The 23,541-nt window shown below is 51.8% G+C and overlaps 6 protein-coding genes across 6 annotated transcripts; 3 read left to right on the top strand and 3 right to left on the bottom strand.

The window, feature by feature from the left end:
- The first annotated feature begins 774 nt into the window (after window positions 1–774).
- Window positions 775–6,142, top strand: PV06_06997 (uncharacterized protein). Its single transcript, XM_016408172.1, has one exon. The coding sequence runs from the start codon at window positions 1,219–1,221 to the stop codon at window positions 5,611–5,613; it is 4,395 nt and encodes a 1,464-aa protein (XP_016261652.1). The 5' UTR covers window positions 775–1,218; the 3' UTR covers window positions 5,614–6,142.
- Window positions 6,071–8,189, bottom strand: PV06_06996 (uncharacterized protein). The gene has a single exon (XM_016408171.1). It carries the CDS (start codon window positions 8,109–8,111, stop codon window positions 6,219–6,221), a length of 1,893 nt encoding a protein of 630 aa, XP_016261651.1. The 5' UTR covers window positions 8,112–8,189; the 3' UTR covers window positions 6,071–6,218.
- Window positions 8,190–10,095: 1,906 nt separating this feature from the next.
- Window positions 10,096–12,053, top strand: PV06_06995 (uncharacterized protein). The gene is made up of 2 exons (XM_016408170.1): window positions 10,096–10,414; window positions 10,485–12,053. Exons 1-2 carry the CDS (start codon window positions 10,163–10,165, stop codon window positions 12,042–12,044), a joined length of 1,812 nt encoding a protein of 603 aa, XP_016261650.1. The 5' UTR covers window positions 10,096–10,162; the 3' UTR covers window positions 12,045–12,053.
- PV06_06994 (hexokinase) lies at window positions 12,031–14,057 on the bottom strand. The gene is made up of 3 exons (XM_016408169.1): window positions 13,860–14,057; window positions 13,217–13,773; window positions 12,031–13,145 (listed from the first exon to the last, which is right to left on the bottom strand). The coding sequence occupies exons 1-3, from the start codon at window positions 13,897–13,899 to the stop codon at window positions 12,270–12,272; spliced, it is 1,473 nt and encodes a 490-aa protein (XP_016261649.1). The 5' UTR covers window positions 13,900–14,057; the 3' UTR covers window positions 12,031–12,269.
- A 1,586-nt stretch (window positions 14,058–15,643) lies between these two features.
- On the bottom strand, window positions 15,644–17,984 carry PV06_06993 (uncharacterized protein). The gene has a single exon (XM_016408168.1). It carries the CDS (start codon window positions 17,836–17,838, stop codon window positions 15,820–15,822), a length of 2,019 nt encoding a protein of 672 aa, XP_016261648.1. The 5' UTR covers window positions 17,839–17,984; the 3' UTR covers window positions 15,644–15,819.
- A 177-nt stretch (window positions 17,985–18,161) lies between these two features.
- Window positions 18,162–23,173, top strand: PV06_06992 (uncharacterized protein). Its single transcript, XM_016408167.1, has 2 exons — window positions 18,162–22,772; window positions 22,823–23,173. The coding sequence occupies exons 1-2, from the start codon at window positions 18,281–18,283 to the stop codon at window positions 23,104–23,106; spliced, it is 4,776 nt and encodes a 1,591-aa protein (XP_016261647.1). The 5' UTR covers window positions 18,162–18,280; the 3' UTR covers window positions 23,107–23,173.
- The last annotated feature ends 368 nt before the right edge of the window (window positions 23,174–23,541 follow it).

The following is a 23,541-nucleotide window of genomic DNA, read 5'->3' as shown; positions in this document are numbered from 1 at the left end:
GCTGCATATGGTGGCTGAATGCTGACTGTTGTGTTAATTTGCTGTGCGTCAACACCCGGTTCACATCCGTATCTTTGGGTAGGATCAGCCTCGGGCACATTCCACCTGAATGAAGATCCCTTCAAGGCTATCCAGCAAAAGCATGCGCAGCTAACATGGTGGTGGTGGTAGCGGTGGTGGTATGTGTGATTGGACTTTCTGCCTAGTGGCCTTGTTTTGCAAGATGAAGATCTGCCGATCGACGACAACGGCTGAGTATCGTTCGTCGAGGAGTTGGAGTTTTCACCTACAGAAAAGGCCCATGTCAGTGCTGGTACGGATTCTCGTCGTGGGGACGCCCAAGATGCAGACGGCAAAGACTGAAAGGAGCCGGGGCCAGAACGTCTTGCACAGTGCCCACCCTTCCAACACCTTGGGTAGGACCGGATTGTCTGAGACAGGCAATGAGTGACTGTATGCTGCTAGGTGGGACTGTTGCTGGCGCCCGTCTCGATGGCATTTTGGCAGTTGGCAGGCTGGTCAAGGGAAAGTTGTACAAGAGACCATCCTATTTCCCGTACGTTACTCCGTATGAGTGGTCGTGTGGAGATGGGCCTAAAGACGCTTCTAACGGATGTTGGTCCTAAGCATGCTTTTAGGCGGCACGGCCTTCCGAACACACGCTGTGACTTGCTCCGTAGGCGGCTTCCTTTTACTTTCGCGGTTAGTGTACTGGCCAGGGTTCAACACCTGCGCATTTTGATCCTATGTCAGAAGATCAATGACCCATTCATCCAGAGTCCATCCACCCTCTATCCATCCCGCCTTTTGGCCACAGCATCCTCTCCTTACGCATCCATATGTCTTTTTCATTCCTTTAGTCTGCATCCTCTCTGTGACTGTATTCCTACGACACATGGGCGTTCTGCCCAGAGACTTGTCCTGCCCCCGCCTTCCGATTGCCACGACGCCTTTCCTGCCAAACCTCTGCCAGTGCCCGCTGGCCCAAGGCGATTCAGGATATGTAAAAGAGTGGAAAGTGCGTTTGAAAAGGGACTGGGGACAACCAACACGTCGCTCGATCCTACGAACTACGACAATGCGCGCACTCGAGTGATACTACACGTAATTGTTGCAAAGAGATTAGTGGCGCGCGAGAGCAGTTGTTGCTGAGGGCGGATTGATATCCGCCTCTTTGGCCACCCAAGCTGCAGCGCTGAATCCATTGCCTGCTGCACCATGCCAAAGCCGGCCTCAATCCACGAGTCGGAGACGACAGGGACGGAGTCTCAAGCGGACCCAGATGCCTCATCTCAAACACCTCAGGACCGGCAAAGTCCTCCACCAAAGTCACCCAGAAAACATCCTGGGCAGAAACCGCCAACCTGGATTCCCATAGGACCATCCCAGTCACAAGTCAGCATCTTTACCGGCAACGCTGGAGGCCCAGCGTCACCAGCAATCTCAACCCGGTCCGAGGAAACCAATTCAGCCCTCAGTCCGGGTTCGATTGACCGTGTCTTTCCTGTTCGCTCCGCCGTTACGATTGACCCAACAGCCACCCCTTTGCCCAGGGGAGAGCAGGGGTCTGGCTTTCCTGGCTTCAGACCTGTGTCTCATGCAAGAAGGCCAACCCGTACTGCCGATGTGACCGGGTCGCCACCAAGTGGACCATCAGCAAGGACAATGTCCGTCTCGGAAACGTCAGAGCCCTCTATTTCGGGACAGCAGCGCCGCCGACGACAGTCACCCGACAGCCAGATAGCCATCGACGTCGATACTCAAGTTGTCACAAATCTTTTGATTGGAGATGACCAGTCGCAAAAGTCTGAGGTTTCGAGCATATCTGGGGGTGTCGCGGTCGGTTCCTTACAAGAACCAACTCTGGTCACCGCGCGCTTTAAGCACATAGTGACGGACGGCGGCCACGCGGTCATCACTGGTAGAGACGGTGAAACATTACAGCGCTGCGAGGACGAACCTATACACATTCCGGGCGCCATTCAAAGTTTCGGGCTCCTTGTTGCCTTGCGCGAAGAAGAAGAAAAGTTTGTGGTTCGAGTTGTTAGCGAAAACTCGGCTAAGATCATTGGCTATACGCCTCAGGAGTTGTTCCAACTGACTTCGTTCTTGGACATTTTCAGCGACGAACAAGCAGACAATCTCTTGGATCATCTAGACTTTATTCGGGATGAGGGCGCCGGAGATGTCGTTGCTAACGGACCGGATGTGTTCATGCTTACCATCAGGCCTCCTCATTCCAGAAGCCGCAAGCTGTGGTGTGCCATGCATTTATCAGAGAGCGATCCTGGTATGATCATATGCGAATTCGAGATTGAAGACGACAAGGCCAATCCTCTGCGCCCCCCAGAGGAAGAGACCCCTGATATTCCGGAAGACACGCTTGGAAGCAAGCCGACAGATGAAGAGTTTATCGACAGTACGGTCAATATCAGCAGACCCCTTCGCGTTTTGCGTAGTGCACGCAAGAAACGTTCCGAAGCGGCTGCCATGGAGGTTTTCAACATTATGTCCCAAGTACAAGAGCAACTGGCCACTGCGCCGACTCTGCCAATATTTTTGAAGGTCTTGATAGGCATAGTAAAGGAGCTCACCGGCTTCCACCGAGTGATGATCTACCAATTCGACCAAGCCTGGAATGGGCGTGTTGTGGCCGAATTAGTAGACCCGAGGGCCACTCGTGACCTTTACAAAGGCCTCAACTTTCCTGCGTCAGACATTCCTAAGCAGGCGAGAGATCTATATAGGATCAACAAGGTTCGTCTACTTTACGATCGAGATCAAGAGACGGCTCGGCTGGTGTGCCGGACGATGGAAGACCTGGAAAAGCCTCTTGACATGACCCATGCCAATCTGCGAGCTATGTCGCCCATCCACCTGAAGTATCTGGTCAATATGGCCGTGCGCTCTTCCATGTCGATATCGATCAACGCATTCGATGAATTATGGGGTCTCATCGCTTGCCATACATATGGGCCAAAGGGGATGAGGGTCTCGTTCCCAATCCGTAAAATGTGTCGCCTCGTTGGTGATACTGCCTCTCGCAATGTCGAGCGCCTGTCGTATGCATCAAGGCTCCAAGCACGGAAGCTCATCAACACAACCTCCTCTTCCACCAATCCGTCAGGCTACATTGTGGCGTCGTCCGAAGATCTCTTGAAGCTATTTGATGCCGACGTTGGCGTGCTGTCAATACGCGATGAAACCAAGGTCATGGGAAGGTCGGGAGGGCATCTGCAGGAAGTCCTCGCCATGGTGGAATATCTACGAATGAGAAGAATGACCTCGGTCTTCTGTTCGCAGGACATATCAAATGACTTTCCCGATCTCCGATACGAGCCGGGATGGAAATATCTCGCCGGTGTGCTGTACGTTCCACTCTCTAGTGGCGGGGGGGATTTCATTGCGTTCTTCCGCAAAGGAGTTCTCCAAGAAGTCAAGTGGGCTGGCAATCCCTACGAAAAATTCGTCAAGGAAGGCACCGAAGGCTACCTTGAACCTCGAACCAGTTTCAAAGCGTGGAGTGAGACTATCGTTGGCCGGTGCCGTGATTGGACTGATGAGGAGATCGAAACGGCATCTGTTCTCTGTCTTGTCTACGGCAAGTTCATTGACGTGTGGCGGCAAAAGGAGGCTGCGCTCCAAAATAGTCAGCTCACTCGGCTCTTGCTTGCAAATTCTGCTCACGAAGTTCGGACCCCTCTTAATGCAATCATCAATTATCTCGAGATAGCATTAGAGGGACAGTTGGATCAGGATACACGGGAAAATCTGGCACGCTCACATTCGGCCTCGAAATCTCTGGTCTATGTCATCAATGATCTTTTGGATCTCACCAAGACAGAAGGCGGCCAGAATCTGGTCAAAGACGAAAGTTTCGATCTGCTCGCTGCACTTAAAGAAGCAACAGATCCTTTCATTGGCGATGCAAAGCGCAAAAACCTGGATTATCATGTCTCCATCGCACCTGAGCTACCCCAGAGAGTAGTGGGTGACCATCGACGAGTCCGTCAAGTTGTGTCAAATCTCATTGCCAACGCGATTCAGCACACAAATCAAGGGAGAGTGATTGTAGAAGCTTCTTTGTCAGAGATGTCGTCGCGAGAGGATAAGACAGAAGTGGAAATCGTAGTCGAAGACTCTGGCGTTGGCATGTCCCAAGCAAAGGTCGACGCTCTGTTTCGAGAGCTAGAGGAAGTCACCTACGAAGAAGATACCCCGGATATGAACCTACTGTCTGATAGTCCGTTTTCTGGACCAGAGTCTACAAATGCACAGGTGACATTGGGACTTGGGCTTGCTGTAGTGGCGAGAACAATCCGACACATGCATGGACAACTTCGCGTAAAAACTGAGGAAGGCAGAGGCTCACGTTTTGTCATTCTTCTGAGTTTTGATACTGAACACGCAAGTGAGGACAAGCCGAGCTCTGCACACCCTCCACCGTCTCCATCGGCTCGCTCCACCACGGCAACTGATACAAACACCAAGGACGGCGAGGTTACATTAGTCTACCGGAATCCAAAACAACGGATGGAAGCAAACACAATGACTCGAAAGGAAAGTGCCGAGAGCATGCACAGCGTCAATAGCCTACGCAGCGGGAAGAGCGGGAAGAGCGCAGTCAGCATGAGGAGCGACGTCAGCCAGAAGAGTGATGCGGACAGGCTCATTGATGCTATTCAAGAACCCCTGCGCCTTTTCGAAGAGAAGGCCAATACAACGGATGGGTACGTTAGGGGAAAGCGTACTTCCATCAGCTCTAGCACCATCCCACCTCCGGAACCATCGTCACCAACCAGGCTCAAAGCAGTGTCTTCCCCTCAGACACCCAGGCCCCATTCAATCATGAAACACCCTGGCGTTGAAAAAGTGGCGGACTCTGGTACTCCTCTTCGACCCGTTAGGATGCCTGACGAGTACGCGGAAAAGACTGAACCGCCTAAAACTGGAGCAAAGGTGCTCTTCGAGGAGCCGGAGTCAATAGGAGCACCATCCGACACTACGGAAACATCGCGATTTGGCGCATCCGACAATTTCTCAATCTTGGTTGCGGAAGACGATCCCATCAACAGCAAGATTATGAAGAAGCGGCTAGAAAAGCTGGGACACATACCCCATATGACAGTCAATGGTGAAGAGTGTGCCTCGGCTCACGGTGAACAGCCTGCTTCGTTTGACGCCATATTGATGGATTTGCAAATGCCGATCGTGGACGGGTTCAGTTCTACTAAAATGATCCGTTCATTTGAGAAGACGCATTCGGGCACTTGTCTGTCGAGCAGAGCTCGGGAGATTGGCAGAATTCCCATATTTGTGGTCTCGGCCTCTTTGGTTGAAAGGGAGCGTGACAAGTACATTCAGACTGGGTTCGATGGCTGGATATTGAAGCCTGTAGATTTCAAAAGAGTAAACCAGTTGCTCAAGGGCATCGTCGACCCGGAGGCACGGAATGCTTGTTTTTATGAGAAAGGCAACTGGGAAAGGGGTGGGTGGTTCAGATCCTCCAAAGATCAGCACGACCCTTTCGAAGTCGATACTCATCCTAGCCTGGAAAAGCCCGTGGCTGAAGCAGAAAAAGATCGAAAAGGATCCGACGCTTCAGCCTCGTGACCCTGTCCAGCATGAGTCCAAGAATCAACTGCTTCCGTTGTATCAGGAAGACACGGGGTCGTGTCATGACGCTACAGTACTCTTGAGAGCCTGAGACATCACCTAGAGCAGAAACGAATACAGCAAGTCCTCGATGCTAATACGCTTGCTAATCATGCCCTCTTCTCAATCCCGAAAAGCCACGACGTTACTGATGAACGTGGGCATTCCAGATTTTGTCATCGTGGGAAGTATAGATGGAAGGCATGGTGTTGGAAGAGGCCACGTTCAGACCTTTCTGCCTGCGCACCTACCCGGTAGTACTTTGGACATGGAATACAAGGCTTGGGTTTTCACGTTTACAAAGAATAGAATCTGCATCATGACAAGGACGGGAGAGGTATGACTAGGTGTGATATGAACGCGAACGTGTGTACGTTTATTGCATGACCAGAGGCAAGCAGAGAGACTTTTGTATGGCAGACAGAGCCGGTAGTTTAGACACACGGCCAACGGTACGGAGTACTGTATGCATAGTATCATTGACTGCCGATCGTCCAGAAGTGGTTTATCTACCTGCACGTAGTTGATCGATTCGAGTTACCCAGAAATCACCTAGGTAGGGCTCAGTTCTTCTTTCTGGCACTGAACGATTTCAAGGGATCGTGTTTTGGTTTCTTTCCTCCGTTCCGACCACCACCGCTGCGTACACCTCTTCGGGTCTTGCCCTTCTTCCTTCCATTCTGGTCACGCTTGTTCAGCCCGACGAAGCCAACGTCGGCACTCGACCCCGCCTTGTTGTTGCGGCCCTGCGCGGCGGCAGGCATGAGGTAGTCCGGGACGTGCTTGAGGTGGGACTGCTGGCGGACCACGGCGCCGTGTTCGCCGTCGTGCCGCAGGTGGCGGAGGTCGCCGGGGTTCTCCTCGAAGTGCCGGCGGAGCTTCTCGCTCTTGATCAGCTCCTGCTTGATCTCGCGGGCGCGGGCCTCGTGGACGGCGGCGCGGGTGACGGCGCGCAGGGCGTCGTTCATCCGGTACCGGAACGCGTCGACCTGGCCCATGTCGAAGTCGTAGGGCCGGACGGCGTTGCCCTTCTTCCCCTGGCGGGCCTCGATCTTCGCGAGGACCCGCTCGTCGTGCCGCGCCGAGGCGACGCTCGTGGCCTTGTGTTTCCCGTACAGGTCCGAGGGGACGGCGAAGGAGAGCGACATGCCCGCCTTGCCGGCGCGCGCGGTCCGGCCGATGCGGTGCGTGTACGACTTGGAGGTGCGCGGGAGGTCAAAGTTGATCACGCACGCGACGTTTTGGAAGTCGATGCCTCGCGAGACGCCGTAGTCCTTTTGGGAGTTGGAGACCTTGACCTTTTTGGTCGGACGGGATGTGGTGGTGCCTTCACCTTCGAAGTTGGCTCCACCACCGACATCGTCGTCCTCATCTTCATCTTCTTCGTCGCTGATGTCCTTCTCCTGGCCTTTTCCAGAGGTGGGAGGACGTCGTCCTTTGACAACGCCACCCAGAACTTCTTGGTCGTCTGCCGCGATGAGGATATCGTAGAGTCCCTTATTGAACTCTTGGACCACATGGAGTCGAGAGTTGACGGGCAATTCGGCGTTCAGGACGCATGACTTGATTCCGAATTGTTCCAGGTAGAGCTTCAGTCTGTAAGCCCTGTCCACGTCGGCGACGAATATGAGGCTCTTCCCCTGGACTAGGCGGAGCTTGAAGACGACAAATATGAGTAAGAACTTCTCGTCCTCGCCGCACCGCACCACGTATTGTGTCACCCCTTCGCCTTTTTCTTCCTTCTCGTCGATCTTGACGACGATGGCGTCACGACAGAACATTGACTTGATCTCGTCTACTTCCGGGGTCAGTGTCGCACTGATGAGGAACGTCTGTACGTCGCGCGGCAGTGCCGCAGAGACGGCAGCCATGTCGTCTTCGTATCCGTAGGAGAGGACAATGTCTGCCTCGTCGATGACGAGTTGACTGATGTTTTCCAGTGAGACCTCGCCTGCGTTCATGTACTGCGTGACCCTGCTCGGCGTCGAGACGATGATGTCTGGAGAATCCTGCAGGACGGCGTGAAGGACCGCATCGGAGACTCGCTGTGTCAAGTTCAAGGAATTGATCTCTTTCGCACAAAAGGCCGAGAACGTGCCGAAAGTCCTGTGGACCTGGTCTGCGAGTTCTCGTGTCGGGACTAGGACGAGGGTAGAGATCGTCTTTTGGGGAGCGGCTCTTTTGCGACGAAGGAGGGATTGGAGGACCGGGAGGACGTAGGCGGCCGTTTTACCAGAACCGGTCTTGGATTTGGCCAGTATATCTTTGCCTTCGAGGGCAAGTGCGATTACTTTGGCTTGGACGGGCGTCGGCGTAGAAAATTGGGATTTGGCAACGGCTTGCATCAATCGAGCGTCGAGCCCGAAGGCATCAAAAGATGGCCCGGGCTCGTCAACCTCTGGACTTCCGGGTACCTCGACGGTTGGTGCATCGTTGGTGTCGAGTTTGCGTTTCATTGTGTCGGCAGATCACAGAGACTTCATCAAACTCCTCTGAAGTGCAACGCTGGATGAGTGGGAGACAGATTGCTGTTGTTGTCGTGTCACATGGGAAAAAAGTTCTGATGTGTAAAAGTCGGACGGCTGCCCACATACGGAGTACAAACTAGACTACGCCGCTTTAACAGCCTCGTGCATTATTCTAGCCCAAGCACTATTCAGCCTCGTCGTTTGGCTACGAATCCTGAAGTTCTTTCTACATGCCTGGACTTTGTACGTGTACCTACCATAGATATGTAGAAGAGGTAAATTCTAGCAGTCGCTCCCCAGGCTCCCGCTCCACCAGTGTCGGGCTTAGCCATGAGTGGGTGTATAGGAAACGGTGATTTAATATTGTCATGCTCTTTCCTTGCCATCAACAAAGAAATGCTGTAGTCGTGGGAGTGACGCGGCCACTGATATACAAGGGGCAGGAGCTCGTGTAGGGGAATATAGCAAGAGCAACACAACTCTCTCTGCCCTATTTCTTGCTCTTCCTCCTCTTCAAACATTCTCTACTTTCTTCATAGTTCTCGTCTTCCACCAAGTCTTCCCTTGTTCGCCCAAGTCTTCCCTTCTCCCACCAAGTCTTTCCTCATTCTCATCAAGTCTTCCCTTCTTCCACCAAGTCTTTCCTCATTCTCATCAAGTTTCTCAAATGCCATCATGTCTTCCTTCTTCTCTTCTGACTCATATTGGTCCTTTGGGTCTCCGTATTCGACACGAGCATTCATCTAGACATGCCATGTCGATCAGAGAGGCTCTCTCAATGCTCAACAAGTCAAATTTGGCGATGTTTGGTCATCGTCCCATTTCAAAGGCAGGGTTCCCCCAGAATCCATATGAGGAAACATACTTCCCTTGAGAGTATTGCGGCTTCGGTCGCTTTACAATGAGGAGAAAGTCATCCTTCTGAGGACACTCGGGTGGTTCCGGGTTTTTTTTCGCTCTTCGGACGACTTTTTGCTATCCGCACCTGCTCAGCATTTGCTGACAAAAAAAACCTGCTTTTAGGTCTCGATCTGCATGTGTATACTCCCTCACATCGAAGCCCTCACGTCGAAGCCCTCACGTCGAAGCTCTTCCACCTCCATGAGCGGGTTCGATATTTCGTGGAAGGATCAGGTGTACACGGCAGGTCTGAGGGAGCACACATTGGAATATTAGGTGACTGCTTGAATATAGGGGCTTGAACATGGCAGGATGGGCAGCTGGAGCGAAGAGGCTAGTATCTTTGCAGCTCGTAGATTAGACCTTGGGTATCCGGTACAGAAGAATGACATATTGTGTCCAATATCTAACGTTTGCGTCTCGACGTAACGACAGTATTTCTTTGAAAGTTGATTTCGTGCTGTGCAAAACATAATCCATCCACGCATGCCTACCTGGTAGTTGCCTCACCAACCTGTGTTCGTCCGCTCGAAGTTTCTTGCAAGTCCAAAAGTAAGCAGGACTGGTGCGCGAACTGACTCGCCTACTTTGGTATCCTCAATCACAGGTTCGAGACTTCGGTTTAGAGGTCTTGCCAGTCTACGACGAGATGGTGCGTGTCCTGATACAACCTCAGCAGGCATGGGATCCCATGAAATGGTGCCTCAGGATGGCCCTCGATTTGACGCTTGCCAAGACAATCGACTGTGCCGGTGCTTGGCAATGTCTAGAGAACCAATATCATCATTGACACGTCAAATTAAAGACTACCCTTGAGAGGAGAAAGTCACCCTTGAAAAAGAAGAAAGCGGGAAAGAATGATCTTCGCTAGGCCTGGAACTTTTATACCTGCTGAGCACTCGGGAGCCTAGTCTAACTATATCAGGAATAGTGTTTCGGGGTCTCGTTCCTCGTGCGGAGAGGATGGGTAAAGGCGGCGTCACCATTTTTCCCAATTGGAAGAGAATGAGTTGGAGAAAAAAAAAGTTGGGTGGTGGTCGAGTTCCTCCGCAGACCAACGGATGTAAAAATACCAATACTCACAGGAAGGCCTTGTTGCATGGGTAGGCATTCACTCAATTAACAACAACCGTGAAACCATGGTCGCACCAACAAATGCCAAGAAGGCAGACGACAGAAGGAACCAGACTGATGCCCTTGAGAAAGATGAGGTCGAGCTGCGATTAGAGAAGGCTCTGTTTGGCGACGATGCTGGCTTTCTAAATTCTTTGGCTGGACGGAAGCCACAGCAGGTGGAGGGAGCATCAACACGTGTATATGGTAGTAGTGACCTCGAAAGTCCAAGACTCGAAGACCAACAAGACAATTTGAGCGATGTTGCAGACGAAGACGTGAGTACGGCCGCGTGAATATTCGTTCTTTTCGTATGTTGCTGTCCTCTGACGATTGTGTGTGTCCTAGCTCTTTTTCCTTGACGCAGGAACCGGAGAACGTCCAATACCGGTATCCAAGGATCTGGAACACACCGAGCCTTTGCACTCTTCTTCCCACGCCCAGCCAACATGGTACGATAGCGACGACGATCGCATCACAGTCTCACTCGCATCACACACTCGGCTACGCAAACTACGCGACACAGAGAGCGACGACGTTGTGAGTGGCAGGCAATATATTCAGCGCCTCCGCAGGCAGTATGAAAGTCTACATCCCACGCCGGACTGGGTGAAGTATGCGAGGAAAAGGAGAAAACTATCTGCACAAGATGATGGGGACAAAGACACAGATTCGGACGTATCCATGGACGAGGGGAGCGACTCTTTACCTTCTGCGCAACCACTCTCGGAACTACTGCGCTCAGCCGGGTCATTGACCTCTACAGCCAGACAACCTTCTCAAGAACAGAAGGGCCCGCGAAAACTGCGACCAGAGGTAATCGATATCCAAAGGACCAAAGACGTCGCAGCCTCGGGCCCGTCCTCCATCGACAGTCTACAATTCCACCCTTACTACCCTCTCCTCCTCGCCGCCGGGCCCAGTTCAACGGCCACAATCTACCACGTATCCCCTCACCCTCCAAATCCCAACCCGATTCTTACCTCGTTACATCTCAGAGGCACACCCATCCACACCGCTGCGTTCTGCCGCCCCTCATCCAGCACGGCTGTCACGGATGCGGAGCACGATCAAACGCACATCTTCCTCTCCTCTCGCCGACGGTACTTCCACTCGTGGTCTCTCTCCACGGGTGGGGTGAAGAAAGTCACCCGTGCACTGTACGGCGACACGCGCAAGGAGCAGAGAACCATGGAATCGTTCAAGGTCTCCCCGTGCGGACGGTACATCGGGCTGGTCGGCTCGTCGCGCAAAGGTGGCGGGAGCATCAACGTGCTCTCGACAGAAACGATGCAGTGGGTATGTAGTTGTCGGGTCGACTCGCGAGGCGGCGTGGCGGACTTTGCGTGGTGGCGCAACGGCAACGGGTTTGCGGTGGTCGGCAAGAACGGTGAAGTAAGCGAATACGACATCGACTCTCGCCGGGTCGTGGCACGCTGGATCGACGAGGGCGCCGTCGGGATCACGGTGATTGCTTTGGGCGGAGAACCCTCCCCCGGCCAGGCATGCCGTGGTGGAAGTCGTTGGGTGGCCGTTGGGTCTTCGAGTGGCGTGGTGAACCTGTACGATCGCCGAGGATGGAGCACGGAAGCAGCTGAAGGTGCAGCTACTACTAACCCCCCGGGAACGGACGAACGGCCTAGGCCGGCGCGTGTGCTGGAGCAACTGGTCACACCGATCTCGCACATCGAATTCTCCGACGACGGTCAGATGCTGGTCATGGGTTCGAGGTGGAAGAAGGGTGCCCTCAGACTGGTTCACCTGCCAAGTTGTACCGTGTACCGCAACTGGCCGACGGACAAGACGCCGCTGGGGAGAGTCAGTGCCGTTGCCTTGTCGCCCGATGGGAGGTATCTTGCCGTGGGCAACGACCAGGGGAAGATCAAGTTGTGGGAGATAAGCGAGTAGATTCTTGTCGGACTATATTGATTTGATATCATGTCATTTTGATTTTTTTTGTTCCATTCTAAAGTTAACAAGTTACTTGTGTTTTCCGTTCCAAGATGCTTGTGTGTGAATGTAGACGTCTATATTTGCAAAAGTCGCCCTTTTACCCCCTTATCCCCTTATTCCCTCTAGCCTTTCGTCGTTGGTTGGCATGTGTTGACATTGACTAACGTCTTCTCTCTCGCTCTATTTCAACCAAATGTCAAACTTGCTCGGGTCGCGCACACCGGCGGTGTTGCCCGCCTTGATTCTCTTCAACGTCAGGGCCGCGATCAGGGCCGCACCGACACCACTGCCGTCCTCGGACGGCAGGATGCTGACGGGGTCCTTCTTGCCCTTGGGCCAGTCCAGGATCTCGCGCAGCGCTTGGGCGCCTCGGGCCTTGAAGTGCGGGTACTTTGTGAAGACGGAGCCGTCGGCGCCGACGTGGCAGGACTCGATGTTCTTCTTCTTGCAGATGGCGGCCACGCCGCACGCCGAGAGGCGAGCGGCCCGGGTGCCGATCAACTCGGCCAGCCGCCGGCACAGTTCGAGCTCGGGCTTGGTGGCGTTGATGCCCAGCTTCTCCCTGAACATGTCGTGCGTCTCCTGCAAGTTCTCAAAGGGGTCCTCCTCGATGAAGGCGGGGAAAGACGCGTCCAGGGTGTAGGGTTTTCGGAGTTTCGAAATGTCCTGACCTTCAAACAAGATGTTTTTGTTCTCGTGCAGGTCGACCACGACCAAGCGGAAAATCTCGCCGAGGTAAAGGCCGGCGATCATCTTCTCAAAGGCCTGCTGACCGGGCCGCGGGGAGTTTTCGTCGATGATCGTGTCGTATTTCGTGATGGGGAGCACCTTGTGGTCGTTGTCGAACGCACCGTACTCGCAGTTGATGGCCATGGGCATGTCGTCGGGAAGGTTCATGTGCTTCAGCTTCGGTATCGAACCGCAGTTCTCCATGTAGGCCGCGTTACAGCCGGTGCCGAAGATGCAGCCAATCTTCATGGACTGGTCCGTGTATGCGGAGGCGATCATTGTCCCCGTGGTGTCGTTGATCAAGGCGGCGAGTTTGATGGGGAGTTTCTAGAACACAGACGTGGGTCAGCACAACACGACTCCTTCTTTCCGTATCCAATAAAGGTGTCAATCCTTACCCTTGCATCGAGGGCGGCTTGGAACTGAGGAACCACGTCCTCTCCCTCGACACCTGAAATGTCAAACCCTTTTGTCCACCTTTGCAGAATACCATGGTCGATGTAGTCTTGGGTAGCGGGGTAGGAAAAGGTGAAACCGAGAGGCAGGGCGGTGAGGTCACCTTCCTCGTGGTGGTACTCGATGAACTGCTGGAGACAGTCCGCAATGTACTCCCACAGCTCTTCGGCCGTGCCCGTCTTGAGCTCCTCGGGCATCCTGTACTTGCTCTGGATGATGTCGAACTCGCCCTTCTCTTCCGTGAGGGTGATCTCGCACACTCGGAGGTTCGTGCCGCCCATGTCCAAGGCGAGGAAGGTCCCCTGCTCGTCTCCGTCAGGGAAGCCCATGACCCACGTCGGGTTCATGGGGATGTTCTGCCCATCTTTCTCCAGACCGGCGGTCAATTCGCCGACGAAGTGGTCGGTGATCTGCTTGAGCTTGGCCGTGTCGACGGTGAAGAGGTTCTCGAGGTTTTCAATTTCCTGCAAGAGATTCTTTGGCACATCGGCCATGGAACCTGTGTAGCCACATTTCTTGTCAGCAATCTTTCCACTACAGCATCCCTGAAGTAAATTTCAAAGAATGCGAGTCGGTGACACATACCCTTGCGGGACGGCTGGCGTTTTGGGCCCAGACCAACCATGTCGGCGACTGAACTGGAGGTCTTTTTCTGGTTATGGTGTGAGGATGATGATATATCCGAGAATGGTTCTGTTCGTCCTGGATGAGCTTGACCGTAGCAATTCAACGAAGATTGAAAAAAGAAAAATGCTCAAACGTGGAATTGTTGATGAGATTTGGCGGGGCAGCGGGAGCTCGATTTTAAGGGACGCAGGCGAAATAATCAATAATAGCACAAGCGATGGAGGGGATGATCATCGTATTCATCAAGCAAATCGTCATTGGGGACTTTGGAATATCTTTATTATGATGCTATGCGAGCATCCTTTCCGACCTGTAGCTAGTTGAATGACTGCTGCTCTTGTCTGCCTTTTCATATTCTCATTCCATCCCATGCAGTCATCGACTTCAATCAATCTCTGTGCAGTCTGTTGTTCATTGGCCTCATTAGCCAACAGTCTCTGGGCCCGTAAAAGCAAATCTGTTCGTGTGTATCCTGACTAACCAATGCCGGCTGACTCAATGTTCCCGCCCTCGAGAACAAATCACATCGTTCCTCTGGCTACCTATTCTTTCTTCCTTGGACCATTCGAGCTTGGTTATTTCGTCGCACCTCTCAATCCTCATCGATGGGGATGATGTCGACAGGACTCTGCGCCGGGCTGTGGCCCATGATCCAATCTTGGACTCTCCATCGGTTTGGTCCTTGTGCCGGGTCTCGTCGAGGATCCGCCTGAGCGACGTCTGCAAGGGCTTTGAACAAGACGACACGAACTGGACGAGACCCGTCGGCAAGGAAGGTTTCGAACATGACGTTGATGCGCGCGAACTCGGTGAAGCCTTGAGTGGAGATTTCGAAGGCGATCTGGTCGATCAAATACTGCATCATTGGCACAGTGTGTTTCTCGGGGGATTCTGCGAGTCGGTTGACGAGCCAGATGAGATCCTCAAAGTTGACATTGTACTCTCGGTGGTAGTGTCGAAGGCAATTGATCAGGGCATCTTGCAAGTCGACGATACGATATTGCAAGGCCAGGACGTATGCGCGCAACAGTGTTTTACACTCGGATCTGATCGATGGAGGGGTAGGAGCAATGTTATAAAGCCAATTGACAACGACTTCAAACGCTCTCGGCTCATAGACATATCCTTCCAAGTGATACGCCGGCTTGGAAGGCGATGTCTGTGGAGTTGTTGGTTCAGTAGTGTCTGTGGCTGGAGCACTTCCACCATCCTCTCTCTTGATGATCTCAGGGCTCAGAGTCCTCTCGATGTCGCCACGGCGTTCTCTTTCTTCGCTGACACTGCCGCTGCCGTTGACGTGATTGTTGTCTCCATCATTCGACTTGTGGACTTCAAAGAAGGCTGTTGTCTCAAGTTGTGCGTAGTGAACGTGGAATGAATCTCTGCCACGGCCCACCGTGATGTGCAGCGTCTGCCGCGAATACTTGTTTCTGGATGACGGCGTCGTGGGTGGCATGGTGACGACAACGACTATGGTGATGCTTTGGATGGAAAAGATGGATAACGTTCGAGGAAAGAATAGAGGAATGGAAGGAAAGTTGAAGACGAAGGATGACTTTGTAGAGTTGTGAAAAGAAAACTGCCGATCTAGAGACTGAAGCACTTTCACTTGACAATGAAGTGAAGTGCTTTGTGGAAAATCCTCAGATCGATCTGAATTAGAAGTGAGGTTTGAGCGAGAGTGCCATACTTGAAGAACAAGGGCGCTGGCTACCTATGAACAACTGGCTGTCTCAAGAAGGCCTCGAGCAGGTTTATATCGATGTCGAGACTTTGATTTGCGTATAAGCATCAAAGAGGTTCTTCATACGCTTAATCTAACAGTCATCTATTCACATCGCGGCTATCACGACCATGTTCTCACAGTACTATATACGGAGTACAACGACTGTGTTGTGACGTCCTGTAAGTGAATGATTCAACGTCGTCTGCTTGCTCCGCCCTCTGCTGCGCCAGCTCGATCAGATATATTGACAATCTCGCCGATCCCAGCAGCCTCTTGCTCATCTTCCAGGTCACGGATCTCTTCTCGGCAATCCCACCATCTGTCTTCCGCTTGCTCGAACGCTGCTTTGCGAAGCTCTTTGACGGATTGATCTACTGCACCCTTTTTGCTTTCGATCACCAGTCTCTGCCACTCTTCTGACGTTCGCGCATAGAAGTCTCGCAGTGACTCAAAGGGACGAGGATACGGCCGTGAGTCCTTCGATGCATCAGATTCTGTTTCAACCTCTATTGCTGCTTCGGGTTCAGGGACCGGAACAGTGACTTCTGTTGGCGCAGTGGACGGTGCATCGACGGACATGGTCTCATCTTCATCTGTGTCCATGTCTGAATCCTCGTCCTCGTCTTCATCATCATCCATTTCATCGTCACTATCTTGGGTGGTGACGTTCCAGTTGGCTGGTTCGACGTAGTATAGTTCTTTCACTCCGTCAAGTTTACCAAGATCTATGGCGTAGAGATCGGAAAATGTGATCTCGACATCCTTCTTCTCAAAGGTGCCTCCAAAAATGTATAGAACATCATCCTGGACCGTCAATTGCGCATTGAAGCGAGGATGTGGCATTTCGAAGCGTACAGGATACTCCTTTTTGTTCGGAGGTGATTCCTCTCGGGCCTCTTCAGACTGGTTGAGATTCAGGTCCTCCATCGTAGTTATTGTGCCTTTAGTTTCAAGGGCCGCAAGGTTTCGTAGAAGTTCTTCCTCGTCGGCTTTCCCTCTGTCCCGGCCTCGAGCTGCCTGATTCTGTTTCTTGTTCCCCGCTTTCGGTCGTCTGAGTGTAAGTGGGAAGAAGCGGTTGCGGTCAATATTCCAGATGAACATTTCATTGAAGAGTTCACTGTCAATACCCTCTTCGCTTTCCTCAACATCATGAACACCCCCTAATAGTACGCCACGTCCTTTATGAAAAGACATTGTTGCTCCAGCACGAGGTGGATTAGGCGCATTGGCTGGCCGTTTTCGTCGTTCCCAACGCAACGTGGGAGCTGTACCACTGGGAGCATCCGAGGGAGGGGGTGTTATTCTGAGGAACCATGTATCTTGGTGGACGACTGGCTTCAGAACATTTCTGACAAGTTGCCCGCCTCCTTTTCCTTGCTTGCTACTTGTAGCTGTCACTTTGACTCGCGAGTAGCCTCCGTAAAGGACAGCACCCGACTCGTGAGGCAGAAAGGTAAAGGACGACCTCGCATCGGGTTTCTGTGCTGCTGGAGGAAGTTTGAATTCGTGCCAGAGATTCTCCTTGCAGTCGAAGATCCAGGTATCATTGAGGTATTTGGTCTGTTGAGACGTATCTTGGAAACCACCGAAAAGCACCACATAGTTTTTGAAATAGGTCATTCTGTGGCCACTGCGCGCTGGAGGGCTCTTGTTCTTCCCTTTCGGCTCTAGTTTCGTCCACTCCCTAGTATCGGTGTCCAAATGCCAGAAATCGTGGTAATGGTAAAACTGGTTCTGCTTGGGTGAGGAAAACTCGCCGCCGGATATGTAGATACCTCCTGTGTTTCCTCCCCGGCACGCTGCATGCCCACTACGAGGAAGAGGACTGTTGCCTGAACTCACTTGATGCCACTCACCTCTGTCAATCAAGTAGACAAAGAGGTCGTTGTAGAAAGAGGCTGTCGTGCCATCATGATACTCTCCGCCAAACAGAAATAGCTCGTTACGGCTCGACGGTGATGCAGTCAGAGTACTTGATGATCTCGGCCCTGGCGGGGCGCACTGAGACTCTGTGACTTTGAGAAACTTGGCCTGCTCTTCAGCATAGGCTGCGAGGACGGCGTCAAGGTCAACATCGTCATCGGCATCTGAGTCAACATTGAGAGCTGCTGCTTTTGCTTTATTCTTCTTCTCGCCTTTTGCAGCTTTCTTTGATTGCTTTGCCAGCTTCTGAGCTTTTTGCTCTGCTGACTTGCCCTTCTTTTTGGGCATTTGCGCTCGTCAAGGCACTGGGTTTCTTCGGATTACCAAAAACCGCAGTGAGATTTGAGCCTCTAAGCAGAACACAAGTGTCGAACTATTGCGATAATACGCTCGCCCACACTTGCAGTGTTAGAGAATCAAGCAGTATTCTCGTCATGTATCATATGTAGAATTGTATAATTGGAAGTAAGTTAGGTAGAGATCGAAGACAGCCGGCCATGAAGAAACCCACAGAAAATATGATCACGTGTTACCGCTCTACGATCAATTCTATAAGCCAGTGGTCAATCACCACCAAACGCGTGTTTATCGCACTTCACGCGTTTCGGGGACCTCGATAGGCAGCCAGGTCCATGGTTCACTACGACACCCGAGTCTACTACTTTGCATCTGCCATTACCAGCTGCCCTTCTTCTTCAAGGTTGGAAATGCAGCACGATGCGACGACCCTATGACCAAAAACAACCTTAGCCACTGTCTTGCATGGCTTCTACAGCACCCACACTCTTTTGACCATTTAGAGCATATATCTGTAGTTGCCAATACTGCCAGTGCGCAATACGATGAACCACCTGAGACATCGAACGATGAGATGGCAAGATTGCAGTTTGCTCCGCAGCCGCAGTCTCGTTCCAAGTTGATGTTACAACCAAACCAGAATACTGTCTTGCCGACTCCGAACCCCTCTCGTGCCTCTGAAGAGCGCAAACCCTCTCCGAGTCGCGTCAGACGAACATTCGAGACGCCTTCGGCCCGGCTACTCTCTTCTCGCCCACGAACACCAGTAGGGACCTTTGAAGAAACGAAAGATATCATTGACATCGACGAGATTGACCTGACCGAGGAAGCCACTGGCTCTTCCTTTGAAGAGTTCGGCCCACCCACCAGGTTATGGAAAGAAAGCTCGGCTTCGAGGGTGGAGCCACTATCTAAGAAGAAAGGGAAGAAGAGAAAGAGCGACGAATACAAGTCAGATTTGCTGTCTCCGAGTTCACTTCGGAATTCAAGTAAGCGTGTCGAGAAGGCTTTAAAACCATGCAGCGTTTCAAGAGCCGGAAGCAGCCCGCGCCGGGCCTTGAACAAGGAAAACACCTTCGAAGAAAGAAGCCCTTCCAGGCCAAACAAAACTCCCCTTGCTGCTCCTGTGGAAGAAGAGGAAGATGAAGACGAATTCCCGGATGCTGGTTTCAGCCAAGATCTTCAGTTCTACGATGCAATGGATACTGGTTTGAATGAAGCACTCGATCAACCACTTTATCCAGCAGTGCGCCATTTCGTTCCAACAATCTCTCAGCGGCATCCTGTCTTGACGGCCCTACCGATCAAAGATCAACAGGATATCAGCCACCTTTCACACACAATTGACCCAACTCAGGGAATACCGCGATCATCTCAGTCACATAGCCATCTCAAATTATCGCAGACACCTTCCCAATCATTCCCTCCAGCCAGCAAATTTGGATCTTCTCAGCAGACTAAATCAAAGCCCGAAACAGTTTTCAAAAGCAGTGGCAGCAGCCTCAGCCAGAACAAGGATCTTACTGAGGATAAGACACGAATCATCAATAGCTTTATCAAGTCCGGTGCAAGTCTTTGCCAAAGCCTACTGGAACGGCTGCAGCAGTCCCACCGTTCTGTAAAGAGAGCAATTCTGGACGAGATTTGCGACAATGGTGGACCACCATCGCGGGAAAAGCAGGAGACTCTCAAAGATATCGAGTACAAGATCTGTGCTACGGGTCAATTGCTGGACGAGCATGGGGTACTGCAGAAGGCTCTGGATCAGCAGAATTACCTCATGAAGCAACGTTACGAGCTTGAGGAGGCTAACCACATCATCGACTTCGACGATCCTACGGATGAGCTGATGCAAATCTGCAACAATATCAGACGGACAAAGCATGATGTTGATGCTCGACGACATTCGGTATTGAATCTCTTACAGAAGGCCGGTGTTTCTATGACAAGCGAAAGTCCTCTGCCCCGGATGAGCAATAATGACCATCCGTCACCTCAGAGAGCATTAGTTGGTAAAAGCGTGCTAGTAGCATCGACGCAGAAAGCATCTCGACATATATCTCCCATCAAAACCCACGAAGACGCTCAAGACCTTACTCATTTGTCCACACAATCAGTCAGGCAAACCCCAGTCTCACAGCGAGTCGTCACTGTCGATAACAGTTTGGGACTACGAAATCCAATCCGTCCACAAAGCAGGTCGCCACAACCTTCATCTTTGCGGGCCAAGTCAGCCCATCCTCCCACGACGTTAAATGCTGTCCCACGGATTCCCGAATCTCCGCGTCAGGTCCACATGACTTCGTACGAGGATGCCGAGGAGTATGACCAGGGTTACTCTAGGACCATGGCCAGCCCTGATCGCGATTATGCTGTCAACGACGATGATTTCGGCGAATTCAGTGACGAAGACTTGATGTATAAAGTTGCGGAGGAATACGACCAGACGCTGCCAATCGCGCGCAGTGTGTCACCTTCATCTCGCGGACGTACGGCTCTGAGCGAAGTAAGTGAGAACATCCGCAGAACGTCACCGCAAAAGAGCACCACCAGGATTGACAACGCTCCTCACGCGAATCTCATGCAACATTCGTGGTCAAAAGATGTAGCCTCGGCTTTGAAAAAAAGATTTCATCTCCACGGTTTCCGTCACAATCAGTTGGAAGCTATCAATGCCACTCTTAGTGGCAAAGATGCCTTCGTACTGATGCCGACGGGCGGAGGAAAATCTCTGTGTTATCAATTGCCATCAATCGTACAGAGTGGCCACACAAGAGGAGTTACAGTCGTGGTCTCTCCGTTGCTCAGTTTAATGCAAGATCAAGTCGACCACTTGAACAAGTTGCGCATCCAAGCGGTCCTCCTCAACGGCGACAGCACTAAAGAAGCTCGGAATTATCTGCTCACCACACTCAAAGGCCCTTACCCTGAGAGGTTCGTGCAGCTGCTGTACATCACACCAGAGATGTTCAACAAGAGCCAAGCCATGGTTAGAGCCCTACAAGATTTACACCAAAAGAGGAGGCTTGCTCGTATCGTGATTGACGAGGCACACTGTGTGAGCCAATGGGGCCACGATTTTCGACCTGACTACAAAGCTCTAGGTGAGATACGCAAAAAGTTCCAAAGCGTTCCTGTCATGGCTTTGACCGCAACCGCAACGGAGAACGTGAAAATCGATGTCATGCACAACCTGGGCATGGAGCATGCTGAAGTCTTTACCCAAAGTTTCAACAGACCGAATCTCACCTACGAGGTAAGGCCCAAGGGCAAAGGGCAGGCTGTGCTGGATGGTATTGCCGAGATCATCGATACGTCATATAAAGACCAGGCTGGCATAGTCTACTGCTTGTCAAGAAAGAACTGCGAAGCTGTCGCGGAGCAGTTGAGAAACAGTTATGGAATCAATGCGCAACATTATCATGCGGGTATGTCCTCAGAGGAGAGGATCGATATCCAGAAGAAGTGGCAGGCTGGCACCTTCCTTGTGATCGTTGCCACCATTGCCTTTGGAATGGGAATTGACAAGCCGGATGTCCGCTTTGTCATCCACCACACGATCCCGAAGAGCCTGGAAGGGTATTACCAGGAGACTGGCCGTGCGGGTCGAGATGGCAAAAAGTCGGGCTGTTACCTGTACTATGGCTATGGCGATACCACTTCTCTGCGGCGTATGATAGATCAGAGCGAAGGCAGCTGGGAGCAGAAGGAACGACAAAAGCAGTTGCTAAGAAACGTGGTCCAATTCTGCGAAAATCGAAGTGACTGCCGACGGAAACAGGTTCTCAACTATTTCAATGAGCACTTTGATCCCGTTGAGTGCAAGAATGGGTGTGACAACTGCACCTCAACTAGCACATTCGTGACCGAAGACTTCTCTGACCACGCTCGAGACATTATCAGCCTAGTGAACAGAGTTCACCGTGACCACGTCACGGTGTTACATTGTGTCGATGTTTATCGTGGCGCAAAGTTGAAGAAGATTACTGACCTCGGGCACGATCAGCTTGACGAATTCGGGCGGGGCTGTGATTTAATCAGAGGAGACGTTGAGCGACTTTTCAACCGCCTGATCTGGGAGGATGCTCTAGAGCCGTTTAACCAGACCAATCGCTCTGGCTTCACGACAGAATACATAAAGCCTGGTCCCAATGCTCGCGTATTTGTGGATGGCCGCAGGCCATTGAAGATTCAAGTCCTCGCCTCTCCGTGTAACAAGTCACAGGCCAAAGTTGCGAAGTCCCGCAAGAAGACAAAAGGCACTGGAGTTATGGCGGCAGCAGATGATTATCCTGCTTCTACCAATGTGTCCTCCCCAATCCAACCTCGCTCACGTGGCAAGCTTGTTCAGCGAGGCCAGATGCAAGAGTCCGATGACGATTTTATTGTTCAATCGAGTGAGGAAGATAACATTGGTGCCAGACGGAGGGCGAAGAGGAAAGCGAATGTCGACTCACGCAGTGCGCCCATCACAACTGACGAAGATATAAGTGCTCTTAATGAAATACACCAGCATATTCTCGAAGATTTCGTCGAGAGAGCCAAAACGGATGTACAACGTATCGTGATCGCCAAATCTCTGCGGAGGAAGCCAATCACTGATCGAATGCTTCGGCAGATTGCCATCAACTTTCCACAGAATGAACAACAGCTCAAAGAACTTACAGGACTCAACGCCGATATGTACAAGGTCTTCGGACCACTGTTACTTCGCCTAATCACCACCAGCTACAACAACTACGAGGCCATGATGAGGGCACAGGAAGACCGACCAGATGATCCCAACCACCAGACAGTGGTTGAGATCAGTGACGACGAGATAGAAGGAGATGATGACTTCAATGAAAGCGACTTCGACATGGAAGAGGCCGAGAGTAGTCACTACTTCAGTGTAAGTGACGAAGTCAGTCAATTCAATCAACGCAGTAAGTCATCGTACCACCACGGGGTTTTGTGGGTCTAACAATTAAGATAGTGTCACAAATGCAAACCTCAGAAATTCCGTCGAGGGCAGCGCCAAAGAAGTCTGAGTCAAGGTTGGGTTCAGGTTCTTGGGGTCGCCGCGGTGCTCGGGGGTATCGTCGAGGAGGCGGTAGTGGCAGCTCCAGAGCAAAGTCGAAAGCGTCATCGAGCACAACAAGCGTTGGTAAGAAGAAGCGGGGAGGTTCAAGTGCTCGCTCAAGTATCGGGAGTTTTGTCTACAAAGGCGGCTCTAAAGGAGGTCGAGCTGGAGGAGCCATTGGGATGATGCCTACTTGAACCTGAATTTACGATCACGAATGATTTACTTACCTATATCGTTACGAGCAGCTCACCCCAACTTCAGGTTGGTACTTTTTTTGTTATCATGTTATGCTATGATGATAATCAACATTATCAACTCGATGCTCATTGTTCCTTACCATCTTGTAACGCGCTCCTGGACACCTAATGAAGAGCGAAGTGAATGAATAATGAGATACTCAGTTGCACCTGCCCAACTCGACTTTACATTTGGTGCACTCCTTTCTGCACCTTCCTCGCTCCAGACAAGTAAGGCTGTTTCACTTTCCCTTACATCTCTGCAACTTTTCACCAACTTTCTATCTCACTTGTAGTCTCTCTAGTGTCAAAGAATCGAGGCTCGCTGCAGAGTCGTGCAATCTTTGTCTTCCTCTCATGCTGACCTGAGTAGGACAGTTCTTGTTGCCTCCT

Source organism: Exophiala oligosperma (assembly GCF_000835515.1).
Source record: "Exophiala oligosperma strain CBS 72588 unplaced genomic scaffold supercont1.6, whole genome shotgun sequence".
Lineage (NCBI taxonomy): Eukaryota > Fungi > Ascomycota > Eurotiomycetes > Chaetothyriales > Herpotrichiellaceae > Exophiala > Exophiala oligosperma.
This window is presented reverse-complemented; position numbering and strand designations above follow the sequence as displayed.

Bases quoted from the DNA above. Each gene is read 5' to 3' on its own strand.
- PV06_06996 (XM_016408171.1), bottom strand. From the start codon at position 8,111: ATGAAACGCAAACTCGACACCAACGATGCACCAACCGTCGAGGTACCC.
- PV06_06994 (XM_016408169.1), bottom strand. From the start codon at position 13,899: ATGGTTGGTCTGGGCCCAAAACGCCAGCCGTCCCGCAAGG. The intron at 13,774-13,859 runs GTATGTGTCACC...GTGGCTACACAG, and splicing joins ACGCCAGCCGTCCCGCAAGG to GTTCCATGGCCGATGTGCCA. The intron at 13,146-13,216 runs GTAAGGATTGAC...TCTGTGTTCTAG, and splicing joins AAGCCGCCCTCGATGCAAGG to AAACTCCCCATCAAACTCGC.
- PV06_06992 (XM_016408167.1), top strand. From the start codon at position 18,281: ATGACCAAAAACAACCTTAGCCACTGTCTTGCATGGCTTCTACAGCAC. The intron at 22,773-22,822 runs GTAAGTCATCGT...CAATTAAGATAG, and splicing joins CAGTCAATTCAATCAACGCA to TGTCACAAATGCAAACCTCA.
- PV06_06995 (XM_016408170.1), top strand. From the start codon at position 10,163: ATGGTCGCACCAACAAATGCCAAGAAGGCAGACGACAGAAGGAACCAG. The intron at 10,415-10,484 runs GTGAGTACGGCC...TGTGTGTCCTAG, and splicing joins GCGATGTTGCAGACGAAGAC to CTCTTTTTCCTTGACGCAGG.
- PV06_06997 (XM_016408172.1), top strand. From the start codon at position 1,219: ATGCCAAAGCCGGCCTCAATCCACGAGTCGGAGACGACAGGGACGGAG.
- PV06_06993 (XM_016408168.1), bottom strand. From the start codon at position 17,838: ATGCCCAAAAAGAAGGGCAAGTCAGCAGAGCAAAAAGCTCAGAAGCTG.